The sequence below is a fragment of the Crocuta crocuta genome, unplaced genomic scaffold, assembly GCF_008692635.1.
Source record: "Crocuta crocuta isolate KB4526 unplaced genomic scaffold, BGI_CrCroc_1.0 scaffold4, whole genome shotgun sequence".
Classification (NCBI taxonomy): domain Eukaryota; kingdom Metazoa; phylum Chordata; class Mammalia; order Carnivora; family Hyaenidae; genus Crocuta; species Crocuta crocuta.
In genome coordinates this window covers 3512653-3525770 of record NW_027529996.1, presented here as the reverse complement: position 1 = coordinate 3525770, position 13118 = coordinate 3512653, and the positions used below count along the sequence as shown (strand labels likewise).

The following is a 13118-nucleotide window of genomic DNA, read 5'->3' as shown; positions in this document are numbered from 1 at the left end:
TCTGATCCAAGAACTGATGCTCCTTCTGTTATCCTGTGCTACCTTTCAAAAAAGCCCACCTAGTAATTCAGCTCAGTTTCTGCCAAGCAGCACTTGGCCCTGCTTCATATTCATTCATTTCTTCAAGAAGTATTTATTTGGCCACTAAATAATGAAATCTGACAATTCCACCTGTGGGCTGCTTCACACAAGGGGACACTGGATGAGGGAAAATTCATTAGAAAACAGTAAACTTTTCAGGATCCCAGTGACACCCATGCCTCCTAGTTTGTCAGGTCACCCAGGTTCTGTGCTTGGTTCAGTGCCTATGGGCCATGTGACTCCATTGAGCCTCCATTATTACAGAAAGGACCGATAGTGCTTTCCTGGGGGAAAGCCAAGGATGTTCTATTCTTGCGAGCGAATGCATGCAAGAGCTCAGTAACTAATCCAGGTTTCCTTTCAACATTCCGAATTCTTGGCCAATGAAGTAATGGAGAGATATGTCCTAAGATGAAGCGAGAGGTGCTCTGGTGGAACATATTGTCTTTGAAGAGCATGATTATATAGGCTTTATTACATTATCAAGGGGAGGTCTATGCAGCCGGCCCAGTGCCCAGCCTGGAATAGTCATTCACCAAATATTTGTTGAATTGAATTAAATTAGAATTATTGAATGAACACTGGACTAAGAGGGATATTTCCCTCTCATAAACAACATGTGCATGTCTTCTGATACCCCTAGGGTTTGAGGGTATCTGGAAACTGTACTTGAAAATACAAAACTACTGAGTGGACCTGATATCAGAGTAAGATGGGGAGGGAGGAGCAGATAAGACACTGAGTTAAGTCCTATACATTAGCTTTGGGATTTTCAGGTAAATTCCCCTGATCTCTTTGGGGCTCAGCCTCTTCTGCAATGTTCTGTTTTGTTTTGTTTTGTTTTGTAAAAGAGTGAAAACACGTGTATTAGCTTCTGAGAGCTGCCATAACAAATTACCACAAATTGGGTGACATAAAACAACAGAAATGCATTCTCTCTCCGTTCTGGAGGATAGAAGTCCAACACACAGGTGTTGGTAGGGTCGGTTCCTTCTGAGGCCTCTGAGGGAGAACGTTCTATCCCTTTCTCCCAGGTAGCAGTGGCAGCTGGCAATTCTTGGTGTTTCTTGGTTTATAGATGCATCATTTCAATCTCTGTCTTCATCTTCACATGGCATTTTCCCTGCATGTCTCTGTCTCTTTGACCAAAACTTCCTTTTTTATAAGGACATACTGGATTTAGAGCTGCCCTAATCCAGTATGACTTCATCATAAACTAATTACATCTGCAAAGACCCTGTTTCCAAGTAGGGTCACATTTTGAGGTTCTGGGTGAACCTTATTTGGGGGGAGACATTGTTTAACCTGGTACCACACATTACAAATGATAAAGCCTTTCTTGTCCCTGATATTATGGTACTGATGCTTCTGTACATGGGGCCCAAACAAACAAACATCTTGAGGACATTATGCTAAATGAAATCAGCCATTCGCAAAGTGACAAACACTGTAGGATTCTACTTATATGAGGTACTTAGCATAGTCAAAGTCACAGTCTCCTTTCTGTTTGCCAGGTAAAGGGTGGATCACGTATTATAGCTTATGGGGTGCAGAGTTTCAGTTTTGCAAGATAGAAAGAATTTTGGTCATTGCTTGCACAACAGTGTGAACGTACTTAACACTACTAAACTCTACTCTTAAAAATGGTTAAAATGGTAAATTTTATGTTAAGTATATTTTACTACAATTAAAAATTTTTAAAACATTTTTTTTTGGATTATTCATGGCCCAGCCTAGAAACCTAATGCTTTTTTTTTTTTTTTTTAATAACATTGTTTTGTTTTGTGTTAAGGAAACTGCATTCTGAGTTCCAAAGAATTTTTGCAATGAGAAATGTTTTTGGATGGCTGACTTCCTGTACTTCATTACTTTATTCTGTCTGTCTTGTTCTTCCCTCACGCTGTTAGTTATAACCTGGGCAGTGGTGTGGCATCCATCATGGTTAATGGCTCCTTCAGTGACGGTCGATGGCACCGAGTCAAGGCTGTTAGGTGAGTATCTACCAAAGGGTGACACAGAGGTGGATGTGCTATCCAAGTCCCTTTGGCCCCAGTGTCCTGTTCCCCAACCTTGCCTGGCATCCTACTACTTCTGACCTAGGTCTTTCGGGGCATTTTGTTACTACCTTCCACTTTACTTTTCCCAAACACTGGCAGGCTAGAGAGGCTGAACTCCCAAATCTTTACTTGACAGTGACCTTCTGGAGAAAGAACTCTTTGATGGCTAACATGGAAGGGGGCCTTGCTATCTAGTGAGATCTAGATATCCCTAGTGAGATGGGATTTCAGGGCATGTAGACTTTGAGAAATGCTTCAAATCTCACTGTGTAGGCAATTGCGTACTTTTTTTTTGACATTACAGAGCCTTAGAATCTGGGTGTAACCTTCCCCGATTACATATTTCCCCTCTCACAGAGGTCACTACTTTGACTTCTGATCAACTTTGGGTGAATCATTCCTTTAAAATTAGTTTTACTACCTGTGTCCAATATTCTTCACAGTATATTCTGAGAAACCAAATAGCACCAGGATTAAATTTAGCTCTATAAAAAAATGTCATTCTTACTCTTAAATATAGAGAACAAACAGAGAGTTGCTGGAAGGTTGTGGTAGGGGGAATGGGCTAAGTGGGTAAGGGACATTAAGGAATCTACTCCTGAAATCATTGTTGCACGATATGCTAACTAACTTGGATTTAAATGAAAAAAATAAATTAACTAATTTTTTTAAAAAGAAGAAATGCAAATAAAAATTCACTCTTGCTATGTCAGATGAAGGTTCTAGGAGATGAACTGAACCGAGTCTTTGGTTCAGGTTCCCTGGGGAGGTTGGTGGGTAAGGTCGTGAGTAAGGCTTGGGGAACACGGGGCTACCATGATCAGTTTCCTGGTCAGCTCACATATAGGCTCTGGTTGGAGTAGTCTTGCTGGACCCCAGTCTCCTGCCCACTTTGCCTACCTCAGATGCCTGCGAGGATGTGTAAAGATAAAGAGGCAGAGCCGTGACAACTGCCCAGGTGGTTCAGAAAGCCCTTGAAAAAAGACAGTGATTTTTATGAAGCCCTAACTCTGACTGGTTGAAAGAAGGAAATGTCTTTCCCCATAGTGAGTATTTATAATCTTGATCTCAAATAAATTCTAGAATATAAATTTAAATGTTCATAGTTCAACTCAACTTCAAGATACTGCAATGTGACTTCTAAGTTCTTCGTATTTCTGTCTTTATTCATCTGTAAAAGGGCTCATTCAGAATCATCCAAAGGAATATGAAATACTTGCCACATATTATCCCTTTAACTTCCATCCTGGGAACATCCGAGAACACCTGTTGTTAATTCCTTTTCCTTGAATAGCGAAGGTTGGTAGAATAGTCAGATATTGTGGAAGGATTGATAAATCCTCAAAAGTGTTGTGGTTTGATTACACTCATCAAGATACATACTGGTGGGGATTCTAGGCACCTCCCAGACATCTAAGGAAACAGAGGTCAAGTGATATTCCCAAGACTATACAACTCTCTGTGAGGAGAACCAAGATTAGAATCTTAGATCAAAGCTCTTTCCATCTCACCCCATGGTGTGGCAAGCCCACCCCAGCTAGGATTTCAGATATTTTAAAGGGATAAGACAGGGCATGTTCCAATAGAAGGGCTTCCAATGTCAAAGTATTGAGCTTGGCACCATGAAGATGATTTAGCAGACATGACAGTTATTATTGTCATCATTGATATCTCTGCTTGTGGGTCTTAGATTGCAGTGAGGGTTGAACAGAAGGAACTAACCAGGAACTGGAGAGATGGGAGGATTCAAGCAGATATTATAAATTGTATTCCAGAGGAACAGATCGGCCTAGGAGGGATGGTACAACAGATCCAAGCAGGAACTGGGTTAAGGCCATGGGTTTCAACTATAACTAGAAGGGTTGGATGAATACCTTAGTTCTCTAAAGCAGGCTTCAGGCTCAGAAATAGAAGAATTAATGAAGATGAGATCTCCAAGGGGAGCTCTGCTTGCTACATAGTCTTGTTCTGAGTAACCCTGGTCTTGTAGAAATTAATCCTAGCAGAAAAGAGAAAGCAAATCTTCATGCGTTAAGGTTCTTTAAGATGCCAGGTGCCTTACAGACTTTATCTTGGTTAATATTCACAGCAACTTGGGTTTTATGATCTTCATTTTATGGATGAGAATGATGGTATTGATAACAATAGCAACATCTTCCTCTACCACTCTTCATAGAGCAGTTACATATCAGGTACCATGCTTTGTGCTTTGCACGCATAATCTCCCATCTCTGCAGTAGCCTTGTAGGATAGACTTAGTTACTCTCATTTCAGATGAGGATGCTGAAGCTTCACACATTCACTTATGCATTCGCCTACTGCAGTGAGCCATATACTATTCCAGACACATGACATACATCATTGAATATTACCATCACCTTTGCCTTGATGGTTTTGCATTCCAACGGGAGGCAGTAGACAATAAATAATGAACCTAATAACGAAGTACATTACTTATTATGTTAGAAGTTGATATCATGTCTTTTCAGATCTAAGAAGCCACTGATTATAAGATGTATACTCATTTCAGAGATATAAAAAAATGAAAAATTCTTAGAATTGATGAGATGAAATAGGAAAAAAATAGAATTCTTTAGAGTAATAGAGGGGAGGAAATGGCAGGTCAGGCAAGCCAAACTTGCCCATCACAGCAGTCAGGTAGGAGATTCTAAAAAAGCATATCCAAAATGGGGAGGCAGTATATGGTCTCGAGGGTGAGGACAGAACAGAATTACCTCTAAAGCTGGTTGCTAGAAGAGTTGCTACCAAGATGTGAGGCCCGGGCAACAGATTTATATTACTGTACCCCCCAAAAAGGAAGTAGAGCCAGAAACCTCTTGAAGGTGAAAGAGGGGCTAAAAGCAGGAAGATTGATTTTTAAAAATTTCCTTGAATTTACTCGAAGAGTTGGAACCTAGACTCCTTTTCTACTTCGTATATTTGGCACACTGCCCTTTCCCTAACCATGGGAAAATAATGAAAGACCGTTCTCTGGAGAAAGTGAAATAAGGGTCTGGAATGGGAGGCACTAGGCATAACTACATCCTGGAGTACTGTATACTGGGCTGGGGACTGTGTGCAAGCTCATATATTGAATATTAAGAACCCTATAATTCTTCCCCCAGTGAGATTACAGAATGCTGGCAGCCATGCGTAAAGAAAGTAAAAAATTCAGGTGTCCCCCAAGAAAATAATTGAGCCAAATCGCAGCACGGTGAAGCCACAGTCAACAGAACCCATCCTGCACACAGAGCTTCCAATCTGCTTTTTAGTGCTTTTATTCTTCACCTACCTGTGAAGTGGCAGTCAGTAATCACTGGGCATTTGAATAAAGCCTCCAGTGTAAAAGATGGGTATCGCCACAAATTAACATAGCAAAGCAATTTGAAGGAAACAGACTTGAATAAAAAAATGATAAAACATATTGTGATTGTCAGAGAGGGAAGAGAGGCTATTAACACAAGAAATAAGAACAAGTTTGCTATAAAAAAGGAACATTGGAAGATCAATACTGAATTCCTTTTAAAAAAAAAAAAGTGCAACCTGGGGTTTATACACCCCCTCCAAGAACTGTACAAACAGAGGCAGTTTTTTGAAGACGGTCACGGAGCTGGGAAATTTTGGAAACCAGCTAAGAAAATGGTTAAACCCCTTGCCACAGATGAACACCTCCGCTCCACTGTGCTCAGAGTCCCTTTTGGATGACTCTCTCTGAATCCTTTAGAAACCTCTAAGCTGTCCTTTGTCCTCCCCTAGAGTAAGCCTTCCTCTACAATACCTGCTTCATTGGCTTCCTGTTTTGCTTAGAATAGCATTCACACACACCATGGCCATCATGTCACGACCACTTCTCCCCTTACACGTTCTTCTCTGGTTCCCTTTAGTAGAAACGCCCTTCACCATCTGCTTCTGGCTGCTCTACTCCCACTTCCGGAATTCTCTGTGCTCAATCTGTACCAGTCCTGTGTCTCTTCTCCCTTTGACATTGCCACTTCCTGCTTGCATTACCCTTCTCCTTCACCTTACCTAACCAGCCTTCGAAAGTCATCTCAGACAGAGTCTCCTCTGAGGTTTTCCCTGATCCTCTCTCCTCCCGCGTAATTCCACAGCATCCTCGTATTCCTCTGCCGCAGGGTGGGGACACAGTGTTGTCATTTACAATTTGATTTTTTGTTTGCCTCAGTAGACCCTAAACTCCTGAGGGCCAGGAATTTTTTGTTTCTTTTTGCACTTCTATCATTTAGCATGGTTGCTGGCACAGAGTAGGTACTTGAATACAGTTTTGTTAAAATGGATGGTAACTGAATGAAGCTCCAAAAATCGTGGCTTCTACAGGGATGGCCAGTCTGGAAAGATAACCGTGGATGACTATGGGGCCAGAACAGGCAAATCACCTGGCATGATGAGGCAGCTCAACATCAATGGAGCTCTGTATGTGGGTAAGTGACGTTTGACCAAGTCTAAATTATGCTGGTGCTTTCACGTTAGTCTTCCATTCGTCATGGTGGGGCTGCCCAAAGTGGTGCATTTCGCTGGATCAAACACTTGGGAATTGGGAAGCTTTCCAGATACTCTGTTCTTCCATTTTCTGAACTTCTGACTCATCGCTGAGGGGGCAGGAAGCACTTAGATGCTTTTGTGCTTTGGGCTGAGCCACCAGGAAAACCATGCTTTTCTTGTTTATAGAACAGGAATCTGCTTAATATAGCTCCGAACGTTCTCTCGGAGGAAGCACGGTCTTTCTTGGCCCTCTCAGAATTAGAATGAGTGGTATTTCTGTAAATGGCTTAGAACCCACTACTGCAGACACATAAACAAGAAAATACATCTCTATCCATATGATATTTCCTAAAAGTGCACTTAATTGAAATCATTCGATGTCAGTGTATTTCTTTCTGTTTAAGATGACATCACATTTAACTATATGCTGCATCTTGTTGACATTATACAACATATCAAAATTAACCAGATACTGTTTGGCTATAAGTGGTCAATTGGGCCAGAAATCGCATGGGAGGTAGGTGTAAATAGCATTTGGTTGTGTGTCAGATTGATATGTCAGTCTGTTCCCTCAAGCGTAATCATTAATTGGACAGATGCTGTGCACTGTTCAAGGGGCTTACAGCCCTCAGCCGAGGGACGCCTACGTCAGTAGACACTCAAGTGTCCTAAAGAGACATCCTCCCCTTTGGCTCACCTCACCTCCGTCTTGCTTCCTGGCAGGTGGAATGAAAGAAATTGCTCTGCACACTAACAGGCAATACATGCGAGGCCTTGTGGGCTGTATTTCTCATTTTACCCTGTCCACCGATTACCACATTTCCCTCGTGGAAGACGCCGTGGATGGGAAAAACATCAACACTTGTGGAGCCAAGTAACGCCAGCTGGCCTTGCCCAAAGGACACAGCCTTCTATCCTGAGAGTCCCAGGGGCCCTGCGCCCCTGCCTGATGCCGTACACAGAGGCACGGGGACCAGGTGTGCTTCCTCTCATCAAGGAGAAAGTACACCCTGATGAGAATCGAGACTCAGGACAGGAGTCCCCGCGTGGCCTTTCCTGCTGACACTCTGTGGGCCAAACCCAGCGGAATACTCTGTGTAGGAAGCATTGAACTTTGTCCACTGATGGTGTAGGGGCTGCCACAGATCACACATCAATGCAAATTCCAGAGCCTGTCTGCTGTAGCTCAATGACTGTGTTGTGATTCATAGTGCATAAAAAAAGAAAGAAAAAAAAAATAGAGACCCAAAGGGCAGTGTTAAAATACTTCCCTCCTTCCCTGACTCATGACTCTCTTACTGACAGCAGAATGACCATTTGACCTTGAACCTCGGATTTCTCACCTTGCCTCATGAATTATTAGGATTAATCCCTTCCACTCCTCAGTGGCTAGCTCAGTCTGCTCTGACTATTCCATGAAAATAAGGATGAGGGGAGACTAGGCATGGGATCACAATTATAATGCTGTCCCCCCCCAAGTTTACCTTTAATGAAAAATCCCTCCTTTTTATAATGCAAATCTAAGAAGATGGGCACCATGATTTTGTAGCTGTCTTTTTGTACGTGTATATTTTTATAGCTGCGGATTGTCCACACAGTATACTTTTGCCAATTGGCGTGGACAACCCTGAATTCTTTGCACACTTCCAAAACATTTTCTCCCAAAAGAGACTTGTTTGGGCCCTTTTGGCATCATTTGGAGTGGGAGAGGTAACTTGGGGTGAACACTTTGGGGAGCTGACCGTTCTCTTTCGGTAAATGTTGATGGCTCAAGGAGATGAATATGAAGCTTCCAAAATAAGCAGATTAAAAGGCACCTGTGTTACTGAGGGGGTCACTGTCATTTTTGTTTCAAGCGAGGGGGTCTGTCTGTAGTGAACTTGAATAAAAGAGAGGAAGAAGGCTAGAACTCTTTCATTCAGTCTGGTATTCATTTGGGGGCGGTGTTATGGATCCTGGCAGAGGCGCTGTCCACAAAGGGACACTGACCCGATTAGTAACGAGCGGTAGAAACGATCCCTCCGAGTCTTACAGTGGTGATTCTAAGGCTGTTCCGGGACAGGGGATGTCCTCAGCGTGGTCTGAGCGTCCGAGCAAGAACCAGACAGGGCTGCTTCCTCTGAGCTGTCCGCCGTGCCCCTGCACTGTTCACGCCTGTGACCCCGCAGGCAGCCGGCTCGCTGGCAGGTCTCCAGGACGGGACTTGCTAAGGGAAAGGTGAGATGTGCACTGTCCCCAAAGAGAAGGGAAATGTGATCCAACTCACACAAGAGCCTATAATTAGCCCATCATGACTCGCCTCTTATGTGTGCACCATCTGCTGCAAAGATCTGAGCTTTGGGCAAAGCACAGTGTGGGCACTTTAAGAATTCTGAAAAACGGGGCACTGGGGTGGCTCAGGCGATTGAGCGTCCCTCTGGATTTGACTCAGGTAGTCATCCCAGGGTTGTGGGAATCAAGCCCCGTGTCGAGCTCTGCACTGAGTGTGCAGACTGTCAGAAGAGATTCTCTCTCTCCCTCTCTCTTTCCCCCTCCCCTGTTGTCTCTCTCTTTCTAAAATAAGAAAAAATACATATATTCTGAGAAATGAATAAATACATTAGAGATGTTCACTTTGTGCGTCCGCCTTCTGCCTCCCACCTTTGGGACCTTTGATGACCAGGACCCTCTCTGCTGGAGGAAGAACAATGGAGGTAATAATGACAAGGGTCATAACAGCAACAGGCATGATCATTCCTTCCCTCCTGTGGAGGTCACCTTGGGAGTACAGTTTGCAGGAAAACCAAGTAGTGGAAAGCTCGTCTTGTTTGTTTATTTGTTTTGTGCCCTATTTTAGTTAATCACAAAATCTTCCTGCTGGCGATCAGCTTAGAAAATACAGAAGTATCATGTTGCTATGCTCTCATATCCTTCCGTCTGTATCCTACACGATTTCCTGAACTCTTTGTGGATTTTCATGTCTTTGCACAATTTTTTGGTGGCATTTTCTCAGCCTAGAAGTTTACATTCCTTAAGCCAACGTATCTGTATTCTCTGTCCCCTTCAGGGACTCGATCAGAAGATGTCTTGGAAAGTGGCTTTTACCACCTCCCAACCACCTTCACCTCACCACCTTTTCCTTGGGGACTGCTAGGACCAGTGCTTCCCAAGATACCATGGGGCTGCTTTCCTCGCACAGTTTGAATCCATGGCCTCCAGCCAAAACACAAGACAAAACAAAACAAAACAAACAAACAAAAACCATTGTTATTTTAGCAAAATATCCAGCTGAGCTGAAGCCACCAGAGTTATGCTGTAGACCAGCTTTTCCCTACAGGTGTCATCCAGAGAAAAATGCAGTGACCCAGGCGTGAGGTCCTAGGAGCCAGTGTAGAAGCTGATTAAGAATTGTGAGCTACCTTTCCCGTACCCCCACCCTGGGCGGGTCGGGAAGGCATGAGAAAGGGTGACACCATGGTGGGCTGGGGGCAGTAGGGATCCTGTTGGAAAGAGGGCACCAGAATAGGGTGACCCACAAGGAACTAATCCCCTGGGGGCTCAGGATCAGAGAACATGGTAAGAGACAATATACCCCAAGCCAAGAGCAAGGCTCTTTCACCCTTCCAGTGAGCAAAACCCAGGAGATATGGAATGAGTTTATAGTGGACGTGGTTGTGGGGATAGAAACTTTGTTCTGAAGCTGAGGAACTGGGCTGGGGGTCAATGGCTGGAGAGCAGGGACGATCTCAAGCTGGGTCTGTGGGTGCCCCGGCTTCCTCTCCGTCTGTTATCTATTGCTACAAAAACCTGCATGCCAGGCAGCCACAAAACCTCAGGGGCAACCACAGTAAGGACCGATGGCTCTCATGCCCTGAGCGGTCAGCCTGGCAGCTCTCGGCCGGGCTTGGCCAGGTGGCTATTCTGGTCTCAGCTGACCTGTTCGCATGGATGGCAGTTGGCTGATTTAGGATGGCCTTGGCTGGGATGATGAGGTGACTTGAGTCTGTTCCGTGTGGCTCTCACCTCCCTGTGGGCCCAGTGGATAGGCTGACATGCCCTTTTTACTGGAGAAGAGGGCAAAGAATAGACTAAATGTGTTAGACCTTCGACAGCCTAGGTTTGGAACTGCCATGGTCCCTTCTGCCACATCCTGTTAGTCAAAGATGTAAGAGATGAAGAAATAGACCACACCTCTGTAGAAGAGAGACTAAGTCACTCAGCAGAGGGCAAGATACAGCGAGGGTGAAAAATCCAAATCTGAGCCATTGATGGAATCAGTCCGCACAGCAAGACATGCAGTGGGGGTGAGGTGGCTCCCGGCAGTGGTTCTCCCTGCGGTGGGGACGAGGTCTGTGAAGGTGTCGGTGGCCAGCCTATGGGTCCATATCTGCCCTTCCTCCAGCCTCATCTGCTGGGCCCTGTCCTCCTTCTTCCTTCCGCCCGTTGCCTGATACTTGGCAGCCATGTTGTTATTCTGAGGAGGGGGAACTAGCAGTGGGACAGGACTTGTGCCATAGCTCTGGGGTAGTGGCTCTACTGAGAGAACGTTGAAGAAGCTTCCTGGGCCCTTGGCTCCAGAGAGAGGTTTGAGGAGCCAGGGAGCTGGGAGGTGAACACAATGCCTGTCCTGGCCGGGAAGGCTATCGTGAAGCATGGGTTCCTAAAGATCTTTTGTCCCACAGCCAGGACCTGAGAAAATTCCCCAGGCTTCCATGTGTTCTAAGCAAGGATGGCTGAAGACGGGGTGGGGACAGGGGATGTTCTTGCCTGTCCTATTAAAACTGGCTTAGTTTCCTCTCACCCAGTTGTGGGATTTCTTTCTGGAAGGCTGGGGTGGGGGGGATCTTGTTCGTCCCCGCACTGTCCCAGAAGCCCGTGAGTAGCAGCCTGATGCCCCTGGCCTGGCGGGCACCACTCTGAATGGCCACCTGCTTGGCCACCCTCTATTTGCTTTTCATTTCCAGGCCTGGTCCTGTCCCAGCCTCCGAGCCCACGCCAACACAAACAGGCCTCAGGCTTCCATACGCTCACTGCCTTGGTTTCAGAGTAACTGGTGCTTTCCTTCCGACTTCCCTCCTTGCCTCCCTTCACCACCCACCTCATCCCTTCTCCCCCTGCGAGCAGGCTGCCTCCTCCCTGAGTGGGAGGAAGGATCTCGGAAATGTGCCTGGAGCTGGCAGCCCCAGTGCTTTCCACTTGGAGGAAATGCTGCATTTTTCACCTTTAACCCAGAAAAATATGGTTCTCAGAATGCTTGTTTTTAGCACTGAGAGTTCCCAAAGGAAGAAGAATAGGGAGTAGGGGCGGCTCCCAACCCCTCTCAGCCCTGACAGCCAACCCCCTGCCCCAGAAGTCTGTTCCTCCTCGGGAGGGGAGCGCCTGGGGCGGCCTGCAGAGGCCCAGCTGCTGGGGAAAATAAAGGCAAAGAATTCCAGCTCCGAGTAGAAAGACCATTAATCTTTTAGGAGAGGGGTCTGGACAAAGCATTAGCCACTCCACACTCCCTTCATGGCCTCTTATAGCTCCGGCCCAGACCGGCTGCACCCGGTAGCTGCCCTTGAGGATGGAGGTAGGGGTGCGGGTGTGCCCTGAACCAGACCAGACCCTTAGCTGATAAGGTGCGATCAGCTTCTCAGAGGTCTCAGTGGAAGTGACAGGCTGTCCTTCGGAAGTTCATGCTTACGGGTGGCTACGTTTGGGCAATGACATGGCCTGGCTTCCGGGGTAGGCCCGGTGAGTAATTACACTCCAGTCCCACGTTCACGGGCTCCACCTTAATGACAGCCCTCCTTTGATGGCGCACAGAGCAGATGCGCACGGCCTGTTTGGCTTGGCAAGACAAGCTGGCCAGAAAGACAGGGCGCCTTGCCCACGGTCCTTCCGTGAGGACACAAGCATGATGCTTCACTGTGGAACTTCTTACCCCTTGCCCCGACCTGCAGTCAGACAGGACCGGCTGAGGGACCCCAGGATTATTCAGCGGCCTTCTGGCGTGTCCTCAGGTGAGCTGTCACAGGCAGCATAGTCCTGTGGGTGAGGGGCCGGTGCCCAGGTGTCTGCTTACCGGTTTCTCATCCGAGCTCGAATCTGTCTTCTTCCAAAGGTCTCTTCTCAGTGACTGGTTCAAATACATCTGAAAGCAGAAACCAAAGCCATTCCATCAGAGTGGGGAAAAGGGCCCCCCAGGATGCAATAAGGTCTGGGTTTGACATTTTAGTTCCCTTCTCGCCTTCACCTCCCCCTCCACAAATAGCCTCCAGAACTCGGGGGAGCTGCTGCAAATTATTTCCAAGCAGCAGCGTGCTCCCGGGGGCCCCGGCCAAGCCAAGCACTGAAAGCGCAGGGCAAGCAGCAGAGAAAACTCGCTGTCTCCCCTCCACCGCTTCGTGTCTGCCTTTGCAGAGACTTCTTTGGTCCTCGAAAGGCTCCTGGGAGCACTTGTCTTTTCCTGGAAGGATGTGAGAGGAACACTATGTCTCAGCATTGGGATGAGGCCGCTGC

General features: G+C 46.2%; 1 protein-coding gene across 3 annotated transcripts in view; it reads left to right on the top strand.

Moving 5' to 3' along the window:
• EGFLAM (EGF like, fibronectin type III and laminin G domains) overlaps positions 1–8555 on the top strand; it is a 182901-nt gene extending 174346 nt beyond the window's left edge. For all 3 annotated transcript variants that reach the window (XM_077763471.1, XM_077763472.1, XM_077763470.1), the window contains 3 exons: positions 1989–2072; positions 6474–6577; positions 7362–8555. In XM_077763471.1, coding sequence (XP_077619597.1) covers positions 1989–2072; positions 6474–6577; positions 7362–7516 — 343 coding nt within the window. In that variant the 3' untranslated portion in view covers positions 7517–8555. The remainder of the gene's footprint in view (positions 1–1988; positions 2073–6473; positions 6578–7361) is intronic.
• The last annotated feature ends 4563 nt before the right edge of the window (positions 8556–13118 follow it).